Below are 16643 nucleotides of genomic sequence, written 5' to 3' on the forward strand. Positions count from 1 at the left end.
CCCAACATTTTTCTCGTCCAACGTCGGTGCCTAACACACACAGCCCCTGACTTTCATCCGCCTTGCAGGCATCAATCTTCATGCATCTTTGCGAGCTACTTCGTATGTTGTATGGAGTATGGCTTTGAATTTACTGCGCCATCGGGGTGTGGCTTGGGTCACCCCAACACTCGACCTCGGCCTCAGGAGACGGAGCTGCGATGGAACGGCTGAGTATCCTTGTCAACACTAATGCACGCAGTTCTCTATCACAGTCCCCTAAATCCCAAAAGTTCCTAGCTTGACGTGAAATTCTCCAATCATCTCCGTCTGGCATGAGATCATTTCAGGAACGCCCGGATAACCCGCTGTCGGCCATGGAAAAAATAGGAAGGTTACTAGCAGTTCAACGCCGTCTGCGCCAATTGCCCATTATCCGATGCATTGCAGGGGGTATGCCCGGACTGCGAACTAGCTCAATTAGATGGGCTAGAAAGAGGGGGACATATGGACTCTCAAGTCCTTTGGTCTTCGGGTTAAACACCCCGCCCCGTCCCCAGGTTGGCTAAGAGCGTCCTGAGCTTTATTTCACTCTGAACTTCCAGAGTACCCCTCATTAATACTCGATCTCACCTCTCGTATGCTGTTAGAATGATGCAGTCTGCTATGGAGTCCTCGGCCAACGTGTTCATTCCTCTCTCAAGCTTACTGGAGATAGCATATAGACCTATACTCAGGTGTGCCCAGCTCAAAGATGGCACGGAGCCTTGCTCCAACAAAATCGCAGGAGCCAACCTGGAACCCGTGAAAGGATATTTTAGGCAATTATTTGCCATCCTTGATGAACCTGACAGCAAGTTTCATGACAAAGATGGATTATTCGATAAGGTCCTCGCGGAATTGATCGACAGATGCCTTTGCGCGCGTCGGCACCGCCAAAATTCCGACGACGCAAAGAGCCAATGGTTAAAGGAGCTGTACAATGATGAAAAGAGAGACCAACTGCATTCCAAGCTGCAATCCTATCTTTCCGAGTCCTTGGAGGAAGACTCGATCATTTCTACACCACCACCGGCAACAGAGTTTGAACTCTGCAATTCCAAGAACTCACCCATTGACAAATACGAAGTGCAACTAAATGTGACTTGTAAATTGCTCGAGCCCCTCACAGAAAACGACAAAAAGTCCGGGTTCATCTATCTCATCTCTCACCCTCGAGAACCGGAAATGTTCAAAGTCGGACACACCGCAGATATCGAGGCGCGTTTTGGCAAACACAAACGGTGCTATGAAGAGTTCACCACATTGAAGAAAGACCACATACCCAACGTCCATCGCATTGAGCAACTCATCATTACCGAATTCTCCCTGAAGCATTACAAACTCAAACAAAAATGCAAACGATGCGATACGAGTCATAAGGAATGGCTCCAAGTCAGCCAAGCAAAGCTGGTTAACAGTTTCAACAAATGGGTCAAATTTGCCAAAGCCGATAAGAGACCTTACGACGAGAATGGTCGTTTCAAGTCCAGGACCGTTGCGTTACCATATCCTGCTATGGATTTCAAGCCAACGTCAACTCCAAAAAAAGGTACACCTCGACGATCAGATGTGACCCCGTCACAGGAAGCGTCACCTTCTAAGCCTGATCCTTCTAAGTCTTATGTAAGGATTATTCAAGAAGAACTTTCCGGCGAGAGCTCCGACGAGAGCGCGCCCCGTCCTGTTTATAACGAGGCGGACCACTCAAGCCTCGTCTCGAATCTTTCCGATCGTCTTGCTGCTGCTCGTGTGGGGTAAGTCTTGCATTTGTTGCTTTCTCGCGTGTTTTCATAGTACATTTTGAGCATAACCCTGAACGTCCTCATAAAAGTGGAAGCTTAGATGGGAAAGCCTCAGCCAAGAGGATACTACACAAAGGTACCTAAACAATACAAGTTAGAACTTGAAAGGGGAGTGGTTTCAATGAATATTTATAAGCTAGTTGCTACTGTTGAATGAAATTGAGTTTAGAAAAGATAGAGTAGAACTACGGGGTATGGAGTATAGATTAAGATTCGGCTAAAGTAAAAACGATCTACAAGTAAGTAGCCCGAGTTATTATCTTCCGCATTTCCTTATCTTTTTGGGACCCAGATAGCTATACCAGAAACATGTACGGAGTAGCCACATAAATACCTCAATCTATACTCCGTACTCCGTACTCCTTTATCTTTAGCCTCACCGACTCTTTGCACCAATCCTTAACTGGACCACTTGGGCCCTTTCGGATTGACGGGAACGTGTCGTGCCCGATAGGGTCATCAGGTGCAGGTGCAGATCTTGTGACACTATTTATGAACCGATCTCGCTGTCAATGTCAATGTCAATGTTTCTTTATTTTCAATTTTAGCGGGGACGACCAAAGTCACTATCAACAATGGCCCGTATGAAACAGGGGGTCTTCTCCTGGGAGGATGTGCTGGTCCAGCGGTATCAGAGTAAGTAAATAACTTCTTTTCTTTACTTATTTCGTACTTCCTTCTACTTCTTGTTGGGTATACCAAATCTAACAGTGACCTCTGAAAAAAAACAATAGGCAACAAACCCACTCCTCTCCCCCGCCACCAAACAATAGCAATCCCCTCACCCCAACTCCAAAGCCGACTCCTCACCCGGTTATCACCGGAGCTTCGGTTAATGATCTGGGAATTTGTCCTGGCCGACCAAAGAATCCACATCATCCAATGCAGCAAGCAACGACTCGGACACGTGGTGTGTCCCTGTGCGCTCGAGCCCAGGTCTTCATTGCCAAAACGCCACACTCGCCAGAACAGCAATTTATGTGAGATCTGCCATGGCACGGGCATCTCCCAGCCGGCCAAAGAGGCCGATCTCCTCCGCTGGAATAAGGTTAAGCTACTGGGTCTGGCGTTGACTTGTCGGCAGATGTATGGTTGAATAATTTTATCCTTTCCTTACCCCTCTACCCCTCTACCCCTATACAACATACTTCTGTTGTACGATATACACCAACCACCTATATCTCTCTACCTCTTCCTCTTCTCCTCGCCCTATTCCCAGAGAAGAAAAAAATACACTACACTACACTACACATCCAAACCACAAAACCTCCCCCACTCCCGATACTAATACCAAAAAAAAAAACACCCAGATACCACGAATCAATCCCCCTCCTCTACACCCTCCCAACCCTAGAATTCAGTAACCCCTGGACCCTCCCATACTTCCTACCAACAATCCCACCCTCCCACCGCGACCGCATCCGCACAATCGAGCTACGCTGGTCCTTCCCAGGCCACTGGCTCCCGAGCAAAGACTCCGTGCGCGCGGTATACGTGTCCGCAGGACGGACACAGTGGACAGAGACGTGTCGTGCAGTCTCGCAGCTGAAATCACTACGGTCATTCGTGCTCGTGCTTGAGAGCAATTGGTTCAGCGAACCTGTTGAGAAATTGGCTGCGTTTTTGGAGCCTTTGAGCGGGGTTGTTGTGAGGTCTGGATTGAGACAGGGTTGGGATTGGGATCGGGATCGGGATCGTGGTGGCAAGAAGGATGATGATGTAGATGTGGATGTAGATGTGGAGCTTGGGTTTAGTGATGGGTTCAGTTCCGATGAGGACTCTTGTAAGAGCTTGGGGTCGGATTCTGGGTCGTTTTCTTCTGTTGGGGTTTATGACTCGAATGCTATGACTACGGCTATGGCTTCTGGGTCTCGGGGGAGTTGGGAGTTGAGACTTCAGGGTCAGTGTTATTATTTGCATGAATTGGATCGTATAGGGGTGGATCTTCGGCGGAGGGGTATCGATTGCTGGATATCAGCGGTGTGAGAACGATTGGTACCGGAGTATGCTCATTCGAGATCCGCAATGGCGTGATTCAATTTTTATTCTTTAAGCATGTTGCAATGATCGTCTGGTTGATAGACGATGTATGTTGTACAACGTACGGTTATCACTTTGTCCTTGTTTTTTTTTTTTTTTTTTTTTTTTTTTTTTTTTTTTTTTTGGTGTTGCAATGTTTCGGTATCACTTCGGAGTATGTTGAAGGACACCGTTGCAGATCTACATATTAGGATCGGAGAGAATATCGGAATATCCTAGTATTGTTGAGACATACTCGGGCATCTACATACATATGTACTTCCATATTCATTTCTGGACGTTCCATGTATGTATATCCTGTAATCTGACATGATAATATACATGAATGCTACTAAGTTGCTGCATACAACATACAAAGTACATGTATAATTAAAATTCTCTTTTTCTTATCCCCTATACTCTCCTTGGCATTCAAGTGAGACCCTGGACCCACCGAGAGGAGCCTATAAATACTAGTGCATCCCTATAAATATAACACGTGTTTCGCCTTACGCAAAGCAGGAATGGAGTATAATCAAGATGATATCAGGTTTGATTTCTCCATTCCAGGTACATATATATGTACATTGCTCAATGTACAATGACATCCCCTATGGAGTAGAGCTAACAGGATTATTGTATGTGTGATGATGTGTGATGTCGCCAGGGGCAAAAACTCTGTCCGGGTCCACCGGAGGCGCTAGGGAGAGCGCGGGGAAGATTGCATATCCCAATCAAACTAGTATGGTATTTTTATGGAATACGAAGTACATTGGGAGAATATTGAATAATAAAATATTGGTATTGAATGGTGCAAGCACAGTAGAAAAAAGGAAATCGACCCTTGAAAAAGGTGGTCAGGTATATGTATAAGAAAAAGATCGAGCTGGCGATCCTGCCAGGATATGCAAAAGAAAATAGAGAAAGAAAACAGCTGCATCCATGGCTCCCATGACTCATGCATGTGTCATTGGGCATTTCGGCATATTAGAAATAAAAATTGAGAATGATTGAGAAAGGAGAAGGATAGAAGATATCGTTGTCACCTCAAGCGAAAACCCCGGTTGTAACCCATATTAAGTGCAAGATGGTTGGGGAAAAATCAGGCTCCGGATGTAGTATCTCAAGAGAAGAGGAAGGGAATGGAAAATATCGTCGTAATTGAGGCATAGGAGAGAAATTGTGTGATCGATGATCAGGGGGACAATTGGTCAACATAGCCATTGTGAGCGAGCAGGCCAGGGAGCCTGCCCATCTAAGCCCGCGGTCGCACAGGCTGGAATCTTTGTCAAGATATAGTGCTCGTCATTCTGATGCTGATGCCCAAGAGGGATGTCAGTGGCATGGACAAGGGTGCCCAGCGCGACCGTAATGGCTTTGGTCAATAGTCAAAACCAATGTGGCCTAGGGGGTTCTCGAACGTCGCTGCGCCCGGCCAGTCCTCCGATAAGAGAAAGGGGGCTGTGGAATATTGAATATCCAGGTCGCACAATCGTTCGATAAGTGGTGTGGCTGATATGAAATTTCAGAAGCCGAGGGGTTGATGTGATGCCAGGTTAACCAGCAGTGAATTTACCGTCCTTCGCGGGAACGGTCGGGTCCGGAGTTACCATGGCCTCGTGCGGCAAGCCACTCGGTCGAGGCCTGCTGGCGAGCACCTGGGTGCTTCTGGTCCTCGGGGCGACCGGTAAGGCCTTGTGGGAGCATGTTATTGATTTCTGCTGCCAGAGCAGATGCCACGTAGCACCGGAGTTCCTTCTCTTCGCGCTCATCTTCCTTGATCAGGCGGCGTTGGTCAGTCTTCGACATGTTTTCGCGACGCTTGCGTCGGATCTCGTGGATTGACCACAAAACCACTTCTTCGGGGGCGCGAGTGCGAGGGTTTCCGTGTCGGGAGAAGTTGCGAACGTAGCGGTGGGTAACATCGGTCGCACCATCGATGGAGAAGGCCACACAGTAAGAGAGCTTACGTTGCCATCCTTCGGTGTACAGGCGAGGTTGGTCCCAGGCGCCCTCGCAGGAATCAACGTGGACCCATCGCCGCTGGTGCTCCGAGTACACTTCGGTCCAGACATGATCCTCGGAATTCCAGACCCAACGGACTCGAGCCCCGACTGCGCGGCACAACATGCTAAAGCAGTTGGCCCATTCGCCAACTCTGCCTCGTCGAGTTTGCAGCAATTGCCACACATCGGAATACCGCGGGAATCGCTCGTCGGCGGCACAACTAGCATCGGAACAACGGTACAGCTCGACTCGGGTGGCGCCCCGGGCGGTCTCATCGGGGGTGGGAGGGGTCATGCCTTGGGCGATCGTGGGCATGTGACATTTCGAGCATGGAGGATTATAAACAAATTGGAAAAATGACCCCTTGAACCATCTGCATAAAAGATTGATATGTTAACAAGGGTGCAATGGGTCTAGACCATCTAGGGATTCCAACATACCTTAGCAATGCTCGGATCACACAATCTTGGTAGCCCCATTCCGGCTTCCCTCCCACGCTGGCAGCCTGGGCCTGCATAATTTGAGATTCTTCCTCGGCCTCGGAATACAGGCGATCGAGCGGAATGAGGGACAAGGCCTCATCCAATAGACCCGGGTTTTCGTATTTCGTTGGTGTAACTGATAATCCCTTCAATAAATTGTAAAATTTAAGTGAAGCTGGATCCTGCGGAGGGGATGGCATTAAAGGAAGACCGCGTAGTGCTGATGGGGTCGTGGATGGCTTTGGAGAGGGAGTGGCGGCAGGGGTGCCCAACGAGGGAGGTGGTGGCGGAGCTCGCGTCGGTGGTGGAGGGAATGCTGAACTGGACATCGGAGATGGTGATGGTGAGTTATTATGTGAGCGAGAGGGTTCATGAAGTCGGTTGAGTCGTTTGGTGCGCATCAGTTGCTCGAATTCGTGGGTTAGAGAGGAGGCGTCGTAGCCGTTTGGGGCAGGCTGGTTAGCCCGATGTCTGCCGTCCGCCATAGTCGATGAGGAAGTCACGGCAGACTTCTTAAGACGATTCAAGGTTGAGATCCAGGATGACTCGAAATGGGCGAACAGTCGAGTTTCGGCGCAAGAGGTCCAATTTGACCCAAGGTTGGGGGGGGAGAGGAGTAAGAAATGGGATGTCAGAGACGAGTAGTAAAGAAGGGACTACCTCGCTCGAGTTGACGTAGCACTTGAAGATCACTCTCTTATTGGGGAGTCAAGAAGGGAAAGAAAGAAAGACGAGCCCTTGGATAGAGAGAGGGAGGGAGAGAGGACAAGAGTACGGAGCAGCATACGCAGTATTACGAGCGTCGTCAGCATCTGGCCCCAATCACGGGCCCCGCGGCCAAGCCGCGTGTGCGAAAGCGAAAAAAAAGCCAAGGAAAAGACCCTTTTTCCCCGTAATTTCCGTAATTTGTGTATTTTTGGCTCCCATGAACACGTAACGTCCACATCCAGATTTTCATGGATCGTTGTTGGTTGCTTGGCGTCGTCTATACTTTCATGGCTTGAAGGCTTCTATATCCTTTTTTTTTATTCTTGACATATATTATTGTATGTATACTCATTACTTTAAATATTATTTATTTGGGTATAAATTGAAGGTACATTACATATGTATGTGAGTATCCTATACCCTAACCTGGTTCATCACACAACACGTAAGTCTTCCAAAGTTGTCGTCAATATAATGATGGTTGGGTACAACAGTGAAGATCAATACGAAGGTTCATAAGGCGATGATCAAAGCTCGAGGTTGGGTTAGTATATGTACTTGGTAAGAGTACGGAGTATATGTTGTACTCTGTAACTATGGAGTACCAAATCAACATTAAGGTAAAGTCAAGAGAAAAAAAAAAAAAAAAAAAAAAAGGAAATAATATTAAGGAGGATAAGTTGTAGAGTCAACGCGCGGCCAAGGTACGAAAGCTCAACTTTCCGTCCGCTTTTCCACTCAAAGGCTGGAGACGCGCAAGCGTCCGTCTTGGCATTTCACACGATCGGGGCCTACAGCCTGCTAAGCCGCTTTGAGGCGGTGCTTTTGACCTAATGCGGTTTAGCGTTGGTTCCTATGAAGGGGGCCTTTTTAAGGCATCGTCTTCTTTGGTATGAATGCCCTATGCAACGTGAGATCGTAATTCATGGGATACTCAATCGTCCATCTTCGATGGGAATGTGAATGTGAGATCCCATACTCCGATCTCATATTTCCAAAAAAATAGTCCGTACATCTATGATAGTGCGGATCATTAGGGCTAAGTCCGTACAACGCTACAACCCGCAGGAACTCGTACTCCATCGCCAATTAAAATAACCCGTTTGAACCACCCACAAGAAGACCCTGAAAATAGTAATTCGAGTTGCTGAATCATCTTTTTCCTTTTTCGGTTAGGCAATGAATTGGGTCGTGTCGATCCGTTGGTTGTGTATACATTACTCCGTACGGAGTACCACTCGCCCATCCCCAGAACCCGCGCTCTGTATATATTGGACCCAATGAGCCGACCTGCATATGAATAACCAGGGTTGGGAAAGGCTCTATACCTAAGTAGGCACTTCAAATATGTCTCGTCTAGCCGGCTCAACGGGATTAATAATCACTCATGTTCGGGTCCACGGGTGCAACTATTCAGAGTAAACTATGAGAATATAATTAGGGTTACGTTGACTGTGGTATGCCAATGATACAATACACTTCGTACGGAGTACAATTATGCTGTTTTTTTTTTAGATTCACAAGCTCCCGAGATTCAGCCCTGAATTCTATTACCATCCCATGACTCGGGAAATTACTGACCAGGAATTCTGTCTGGGGAAACCGATCCACCGCCGCCGCCGTTTCATCTTCTAAGCCGCGTTTGAGCCTAGTAATATTCCGAGGCTATGCTGGGTGGCTGTGCGATCGAATAGGTTATTATTGTCAGAATCCATAAGTAGTTGAACAATCCATCGTAAGTATCGGAAGTGTTGACCCTTTTGTTTACTAACACGACATTCCCTATAGTTCCGATGCCGAGAAAAGGTGCCTGGATGCTTAGCTCGGATGGCGCGAGCACCAATTTCGCAAAAAAACCGGGTCGTTTACAAGCAATACCTATTGGTATCTTGGCCATCGCTCATTTTGTTTATCAGTGTGTTATTTTCTCTCCTCGCCGGCGGTATTGACCGTAATGATTAACAACAGTTAGGTAGTACGATTCGTACGCAACACGCAAGGCACTCATATTGGCATTGATTATTCCCATGGGATTGGATACGCCAATGCCACAAGCCAAGGGAGAAATGCAGAACTCCAAAAAGCTAAAGCAATTCGGGCTCATCAAGCCGACCGAGCCAATTATCCCCGGATGCCAAGTGCCAAGATCTCTCATGTCTCTCCTGAGTCTCTTGACTTTATTGCTTGAATGATATATTAAACCAAGACGCCGCTTATCCTGCGAGACTGTTGTCGTATCCTCTGAGCTTGGCTCTCTTTTTCCAAGGTGCCAAGGCTATATGCAACGTCGATGCTCCATTCCCATGGATGCATACGCGCATTGCATCTAGTTTCCACGCGTCGACATCCATTCAATACATACGTGTCCCTCAGCATCTCTCGAATTTCTGTCAATCCTGTGATAACCGCGATAATAACGGGATCCTCAACCTGACGTGGTGGGCGTTTCGTCCCCCGCCAGGAACACAGGACACGCACGCAGTATGGGTGGCTCGTCGTGCAGCTGACTTCTTGAGCTTGGCCTTACGTTGACATGCTTCGACGTTTTACTCCATGCGGTCTTTTGTTTAACTCGAAAGTGACAATGACGGACATACGCGATCATAGCGTTAGCTAGGGTGGGCCGAAACGTCATGCGCTAATCCACTCTAGCTCTATCGTTGTCGCAAGCTCTTGGGTCTTGAAGAATTTTCCGCGTCTTATCAGCTGACCCGTTCAGATCTAAATTGCCAGTCCGTGCTCAAAGATGCGCGATATACCGTTGGCCTAATGAGGAATAGTATAAGGCTATAGAAAGTATCAAGAAGGCATTCTCTAGTTATCTAGTTACGGGGGAACTAAGACTAAATCCTAGCAAACAGAGATTAGTCACGTGTTCTCGACAACTAACACTAATAGTCGATGTGTTCATTGTTTTTTTTTGTTTTGGCGTACCCCTTATATATAATAGGCAGGTCTAGATTTTACTTTGCCTACTCCCTCTTTGCGTGATTGGCTCATTTTTGCCATCCAATGTTGCAATAGGGTTGATGGTCATGAACTAATGAGTAGGCCAGATGAGATAGCCTTTTTTGATAGATAGTCCAGACTCATTCTAAAGAATGAATAAATACCAAAATATGAACATACTTCAGTCATTAAAAGACCGTTTTCGCTAATATTATCTCAAATGGTTCGGCCACTGAAAGGAGCGTGATGATGGGCAGTCTGGCGTACATAGTTAAGCACCAGGCTTCACACAACAGCTAATAGCAGATCGCATTAACAAATTCAATGCTGTAATCAACTTGAAACAGTTCTCGGATATTAAATGTCAAAATTGAGCAATATCGGGAAAACTTTGTCGTGAGAAACTGGCGGAAACAATAGTAACATACCTACCAGATATATATCTTGCGTACAGCCATGCTGTATTATTCGTCCTTAGGCAATGGATAGTTGTTAATTCCATAAAGGCCGCGGGCAGACAGTAACAACTCAGTAGTTTCACACCCAAGCCACCGTATAAGAAGCAATTTTCTTCTGTCTTTCGCTTCAACAGACATTTGTCCAGCGATCTATGTAAATATTAGCATATAATGAAGACCTGGGAGGAAGAAGCGTCAGACAGTACCAAATAGAATTTAACAAGATATTAATTATTTTCAAGATAGTTGCCAGTATCTCCCTAACTGCAACTTACTGAAGCGAACAAACAGCCCCTGAATCTTTATTTTTGGTCTCTAGTACTCGCGAGTAAGCTTAGAGTCGTTCAGCCATTGTTTAGTTAGAGCCCCGCAAAAAGCTCTGATCCAACCAATCCTTTTTTTTTTCTTTTACCCTTTCTGTACTTAATATCTTCAGTGAAATGCATTCTTTTATTTGAAAGAACTGGCAGGTAACAAATTTCGATTTCGTGAAAAATATCTTTCAGCTCCTCTGGATCCCGTTCTGAACCAGCGGTTTCATGGTTGAGAAGGCATATCTAGCAATTAGCCATTTGCCATTTTCCTTCTTCATGATGAATAATTCCTGGTTCGCGTGTGGCTCCGACTCGTTCAGAGCGAGTATCGTTTTGGTGCCCTCGGCCGTCGTCCTGGCGAACCCCCACTCTGGAGACATCATAACAATTTCCTCGATTTGGAAAGTAATGACGAGCTCAATTGTTGAGAAAATGCGCGTATATGATGCGCGTAGAGAGTCGACGCCCGCACTCGCCGGGAAATGCGGGGGCATAATGACACCATCTGTGGTGTAAAGTGCCAGTACCTCCTCCACATTCCGGGCTTTTAGAGCCGCCCCGTAGGCGTGAAGGACAGCAGAGATAGCTTCGGTGTCAGGTGACGACACTATCATGAGTGTTAGCATTTTGCATATATGGTTGTCGTACCAGTGAGGTGGGTGGACTCACTGTTGAACTTCAAGCCGTTTGAATTTACAAAGAAAAAGGCCCTGAAGCTTCCTTGCTCCTATTATACAATCGAGGGATAACCAGAGGAGTTCAAGTGAGAATTACTGACTCAGTCTTGATATTCTGAAACGCGGTCTTCTATATGGTATCCCTGTCCGTAGATGGGGGTCTCCGCCCAGCTAGGTGGGGGTTGATATTGCGTGAGAGCGAAAAAGCGATGCTAACGGCGAGAGTGCGGTATTTAACCCCATCTCACGTTGACAAACGACTTATGTTGTCGAGCAGTTTCAGTAACAGCCGCTACACCCCACTTATGGATACAGAGAAAGGAAGACTCGCCTCGCACGCCACCGTTGGTTGCCAGCCCATTCATCGAGAGCTACTCATTGGCCGTGGTAGTAGTTATGGGCATTATGGTGATAGACTATCTCGAATCCTGTGACAAGAAAAAAAAAAGCATTCAAATACCCCGGCCTTCGCTGTCCGTACCACACAAGTCGCGTACTTACCTACTAGTCGATCTCAGAGACTTATAATGACAACGGCTACTACCATGAAGGCATTGAACTACATCGGACCTTACCAGGTCCGAGTGGAGGATGTTGAGAGGCCTAAATTGGAACATCCAGACGATGTCATTGTGAAAGTCACAACGGTAAGTAATCAATGGACTCCACTGAGAAAATTCTGGGCTAATAGAAACCGGAGGCTGCGATATGCGGCTCTGACTTGCAGTAAGTCATTGGGGAAAGAGCGCGAAGGACGATGGGCTGGCACACTGAAACTCACCGTGCCCCACAGCATGTATGAAGGCAGAACTGCTGCAGAGCCAGGCATTACCTTCGGTAAGATCGAGTGAAAGGAGCGAGGGACTCCAGCGCTAAAGCAACCAAAGGCCACGAGAATATGGGAATCGTCGACGAACTAGGTGAAGGAGTGACATCCTTGAAGAAGGGGGACCGTGTCGTGATGCCGTTTAACGTTGCTGATGGCCGGTGTCGCAATTGCGAAGAAGGAAAGACAGCATTCTGCACGGGGGTCAACCCCGGATTCGCCGGTGGGGCGTATGGTGAGACATGCATTATTCAATAGTGTGGACTTTCATTTGGTTTGGCTAACATCAGATAGGCTATGTCGCTATGGGGCCTTATCGTGGAGGTATGTGTTTTCGGGGATTTTGAAGAATGGGGATTACATTAATCTGATTGGATGTTAAGGCCAGGCTCAGTACATTCGCGTTCCTTTTGCAGACTTCAATGCTCTGAAATTGCCTCGGGGTAAAGAACACGAAGCCGACTTCGTTCTTCTCGCAGGTGAATCGTCTACGCCTCTTTACTATAACGTATTTTGGATTGGCTAACCCGCGTAGATATTTTCCCTACTGGTATATGTCCTGCTATTATTGTCCTTCAGATTAAGGGAAGCTGTCATCTAACACTAGTGCTATAGGCTGGCACGGCGTCGAAATTTCCGGGTTCCGGTCAGGTGAAAGTATTGCTGTCTTTGGTGCAGGTCCTGTTGGCTTGATGGCTGCTTATTCGGCCTCTTTACGCGGCGCCTCTAACATCTACGTGGTTGACCGTGTCCCTGAGCGACTGGCGGCGGCCCAAAAGTTTGGTTGCGTCCCGATCGACTTCACCAAGGGCGATCCCGTCGACCAAATCATCAGCCACAATGGTGGAGAGGTAGACCGGTCGGTCGATGCCGTCGGTTATCAGGCTGTCGACTCCAGTGGCTCTTCTGAAAAGGCAAATATCATTCTTGAGAACATGATTCGTGTAACGCGGGCATGCGGAGGAATGGGGATTCCCGGGCTCTACGTGCCCAGGTACGTGGTCCTATTACAAACACCCAATAGTGCAATCATTCTAACATGGCTTTCCGCTAGCGACCCCGGTGCAGCTGACAAGGCTTCAGCCAATGGCATGATTAGTCTCAGCTTTGGAAAGCTTTTTGAGAAGGCAAGTGGTTCGCTTCTATACCTCGAGGCCGTCAATCTTGCTAATTTGTTGCAGGGGCTGTCTCTCAGCACCGGTCAGTGTAATGTGAAGGCATATGACCGATACCTCCGGGATATGATCATTGCTGGTAAGGCAAAACCCAGCTTTGTCATCTCTCACGAGATCGGTCTTGACGGTGTAGTGGTGGCGTATGAGAAATTTGACAAGCGTGAAGACGGCTATACAAAAGTAATTATTCACCCTAATGGGGGCTTTTGATCGGTCCACGGGTAACTGGGAGACCATATGTTAACTCCGAGGGGGAAGTACGCATTAGTACTCAGATAGGGAAATATATGAGCTCTCATTTTCAGGGAGGATTTTTGGACCTTCACCCGGAGTCTGGTTAGCAGGCTTTGTTTGAACCTGGTCTTCGGAACTAGTTCCACAGGTGAGCCCGATATAATGACCAAGACTACCGTTTTGAAGACAAAAATGCTTTGGGGATAGGACGGTATTGGCAGTTGCCGTGGCATTTTTTAGGCTCACTGAGTTTTGTGATATCCCAGATAACGGCAGTCTCTAACAACGGGGCCATTAAAGAATCCAACTTGAATTTCAAACTTGCATTTACATCTTAGAAGGCCCACGGAATTTGCTGCGAGAAGGGTCCCTTCGGTCTAAATTGCCGACCCCGAAATTGCCGCGCCGAAATCACCGACGTCACCCCCGGTATAAAAGCTTCTCGGCAATTTCATATCAACTTATCAATAATGTCAGAATCAACCTCGAGCCAAACGATGACCCGTGTGCCAATCAGCTCACAGCGTGTGGTCAAGCCAAGCGCCAAGAGGCGACGCCCCCCCGTTGGCCTGCATCCAATGCTACCAGCGTAAGCTCAAATGCGGAAGAGAGCTTCCATCCTGTAGTCGCTGCTCGAAGACTGGAAATGCCGACAGCTGCACCTACCGTGGCATCTTAGCAAAATCTTCGTCAGTGAATGGAATGTTGAGCGATGATCATTCGGGGAGCGCCGGCGTCGTGACAACGTCCTCGCGGACTCCTGTCTCATTGACAGAGAATCCGGGAAAACCTAGGGCCTCCCCTGACCGGAATGGGAAAATGACCCACTTGAAAGGACAAGAGACCATCACCAAGTTTTATGGGTGTAGTTATCCTCTGAACTTTTACCAACAGGTACGCCACACCATCTCATCCAACAGATATGGAGCATCTCCTCAATAGTGACAGTTTGCCGAGCTTCGGTCCTACATCGTTCAAATAAAGTCCAAAAACCCGATGATCAACATCCTTCGGGACGAGATTTATCCTCTAGCCAATGATGATTATCGGCTTCGTGCGCTGGTGCATGATACTGTAATTGAGGATACCTTGAGACAATTGATTCCCACAAAGCAGGTTGCGGACACATTGACCCAAACTTATATTGAGAGATTTGAGATTATACACCGGGTGCTCAATATATCAGCTTTCATGGCTGATTACAACCGCCATTGGGCTAGTCCACTTTGCACGCCCACTTCATTTTTGGTGCAATTCCTCTTGGTGGCAGCAGCCGCTGCAAGCTTTCACCCCGAAATATGCATCAATGTTATGAGTCAACAAACCGTCCGTGACCATGCACTGGATTGGATTGAGGCTGCGGAGTCTTGGCTCAATTCCTCGACTAGTCAGCCTCCGCAATCCTGGGACACCTTGGCGACTCATTGTCTCTTGCTCGTTGCGAAACGTGCAAACTATGCCCAGGAGGATTCATTCTGGACATACACTGGGACACTGGTCCGGTGGGCTATGGCAGCAGGATATCACCGCGAATCTCCCTCGACAGCAAGAATATCACCGTACTATCGAGAGATGCGTCGGCGCTTGTGGATGACGATCGTTGAGCTTGATATCCAGGCCTCCGTAGAACGGGGGATGCCCCCAAGCGTCAGAATGGAAGATTTCAACATAAAATCACCGCTGAATATCGACGATGACAAGCTCCAGGAGTCGGGTCAGGATCCTTTGGAAGGTATGCCGCTCGCCACATTCACGGATACGTCTTTCCAGGCCCATATGTACCGCTCTCTACCTGTCAGATTGAAAGTATGTGCATTCGTCAACGGATGTTACGAGCAAGATGATTTTGACCGGGTCTTGCACCTTGGAGAGGAGCTAGAAGAAGCACTCCAGGATATTCCAGAATGGAGCACTGCTCGAGACAATCCGCGACAGCAGAAGACTACTATGTACACGAAGAGATTACTGAGCATTCACCTGCACCAGTATACGGTCTTGTTGCACATCCAGTTTGCAATCCAAGCTACGCCCTCATTCAAATCTGCAATCTGCCAACGTGCAAGGTTGGAGGCATCATTGAAGATTCTTGATCACCACCAAAAGCTTATTCAGGATGAAAAGGTACCGGAACAAGCTTGCAGGGCTGGATTGATACTTGCTGTAATAAATGTCTGTCATGAAATTTACAAAGATTTTGGATCTCATGGTAAGCAAAAGATAACCCCGCTTCTTCATTCTTAGTTCTATGCACATGAAAGAAACGAGCACAACTAATCGATCGAAAGATTTAAATCAATCAGCTACGATGGCAATATTTCCCCAAGTCTCGACATTTCTCGTGGCCACTGTTGAGCAGGCACAACAAATGTTGGAAAAGAGGCTCAGCTTGACCTTTCACGGATTAAACGAATATTACCTACTCAGTATGATACTTGGATTAATCAAGTCTAAGCTATGGCCAGAGTCGCGCGCAATGTCCGACAAAGAGGCAGCGGATAGAGTGATCCAAATCTGTATAAAACTGCAGACGCGGTGGCGGGCTGTCATCCAGTCCGATCACTCTCTGCTAGGTTCAATGTAAGTATTCCATTGACATGCACCGGCCGAACCTATACTGATTGTCTGTAGCGATAATGGAGGTTTACGTGGGCTTAACTTGCCAGAGGATGCAAGCTCTATGATTCCCGACGGCGCCGAACTACTCGGTTCAATGGTATGTAATTGGGTTCTGAGATTTCAACGCTGCATCCACTGACGAAGCTTAAATAGTTTTTAGAAGATCTGGGATTTATTGATGATAGTACTGGTTACGGCTTTTTCCTTGTATAATAAGCCTTGTTCAAGTATGTCACCCGAAAAGTGTATCACTTCAAATTCTTTTGACTCAGTTGGAACTAAATCAGATCTGATTAAGAATACAGATTAGATCAGAAGCAGATCTTCTTGAGAATACAGATTGGATTAAAAGCAG

At 47.3% G+C, this 16643-nt stretch overlaps 6 protein-coding genes across 6 annotated transcripts; 4 read left to right on the forward strand and 2 right to left on the reverse strand.

Annotated features, from left to right (window-relative positions):
- Positions 1–630: 630 nt before the first annotated feature.
- Positions 631–1779, forward strand: N7487_004405 (GIY-YIG nuclease family protein; the record flags this gene model as incomplete). The annotated part of the gene is made up of 1 exon (XM_056872152.1): positions 631–1779. One exon carries the CDS (start codon positions 631–633, stop codon positions 1777–1779), a length of 1149 nt encoding a protein of 382 aa, XP_056729872.1.
- Positions 1780–2398: 619 nt separating this feature from the next.
- On the forward strand, positions 2399–3809 carry N7487_004406 (uncharacterized protein; the record flags this gene model as incomplete). The annotated part of the gene is made up of 3 exons (XM_056872153.1): positions 2399–2459; positions 2558–2909; positions 3134–3809. The coding sequence occupies 3 exons, from the start codon at positions 2399–2401 to the stop codon at positions 3807–3809; spliced, it is 1089 nt and encodes a 362-aa protein (XP_056729873.1).
- A 1374-nt stretch (positions 3810–5183) lies between these two features.
- On the reverse strand, positions 5184–6816 carry png1 (peptide-N4-(N-acetyl-beta-glucosaminyl)asparagine amidase; the record flags this gene model as incomplete). Its single annotated transcript, XM_056872154.1, has 2 exons — positions 5184–6222; positions 6290–6816. 2 exons carry the CDS (start codon positions 6814–6816, stop codon positions 5415–5417), a joined length of 1335 nt encoding a protein of 444 aa, XP_056729874.1. The 3' UTR covers positions 5184–5414.
- Positions 6817–10452: 3636 nt separating this feature from the next.
- N7487_004408 (YybH family protein) lies at positions 10453–11386 on the reverse strand (the record flags this gene model as incomplete). Its single annotated transcript, XM_056872155.1, has 2 exons — positions 10453–10596; positions 10976–11386. The coding sequence occupies 2 exons, from the start codon at positions 11384–11386 to the stop codon at positions 10453–10455; spliced, it is 555 nt and encodes a 184-aa protein (XP_056729875.1).
- Positions 11387–11964: 578 nt separating this feature from the next.
- Positions 11965–13648, forward strand: N7487_004409 (glutathione-independent formaldehyde dehydrogenase; the record flags this gene model as incomplete). Its single annotated transcript, XM_056872156.1, has 7 exons — positions 11965–12084; positions 12169–12274; positions 12325–12498; positions 12558–12587; positions 12647–12742; positions 12879–13257; positions 13318–13648. The coding sequence occupies 7 exons, from the start codon at positions 11965–11967 to the stop codon at positions 13646–13648; spliced, it is 1236 nt and encodes a 411-aa protein (XP_056729876.1).
- A 494-nt stretch (positions 13649–14142) lies between these two features.
- N7487_004410 (fungal specific transcription factor domain-containing protein) lies at positions 14143–16501 on the forward strand (the record flags this gene model as incomplete). The annotated part of the gene is made up of 6 exons (XM_056872157.1): positions 14143–14261; positions 14299–14566; positions 14621–15878; positions 15973–16249; positions 16301–16385; positions 16442–16501. The coding sequence occupies 6 exons, from the start codon at positions 14143–14145 to the stop codon at positions 16499–16501; spliced, it is 2067 nt and encodes a 688-aa protein (XP_056729877.1).
- Between the last annotated feature and the right edge of the window lie 142 nt (positions 16502–16643).

The sequence above is a fragment of the Penicillium crustosum genome (genome assembly GCF_028827405.1).
Source record: "Penicillium crustosum strain IBT 35664 chromosome Unknown utg000002l_segment0_segment0, whole genome shotgun sequence".
Taxonomy (NCBI): Eukaryota; Fungi; Ascomycota; class Eurotiomycetes; order Eurotiales; family Aspergillaceae; genus Penicillium; species Penicillium crustosum.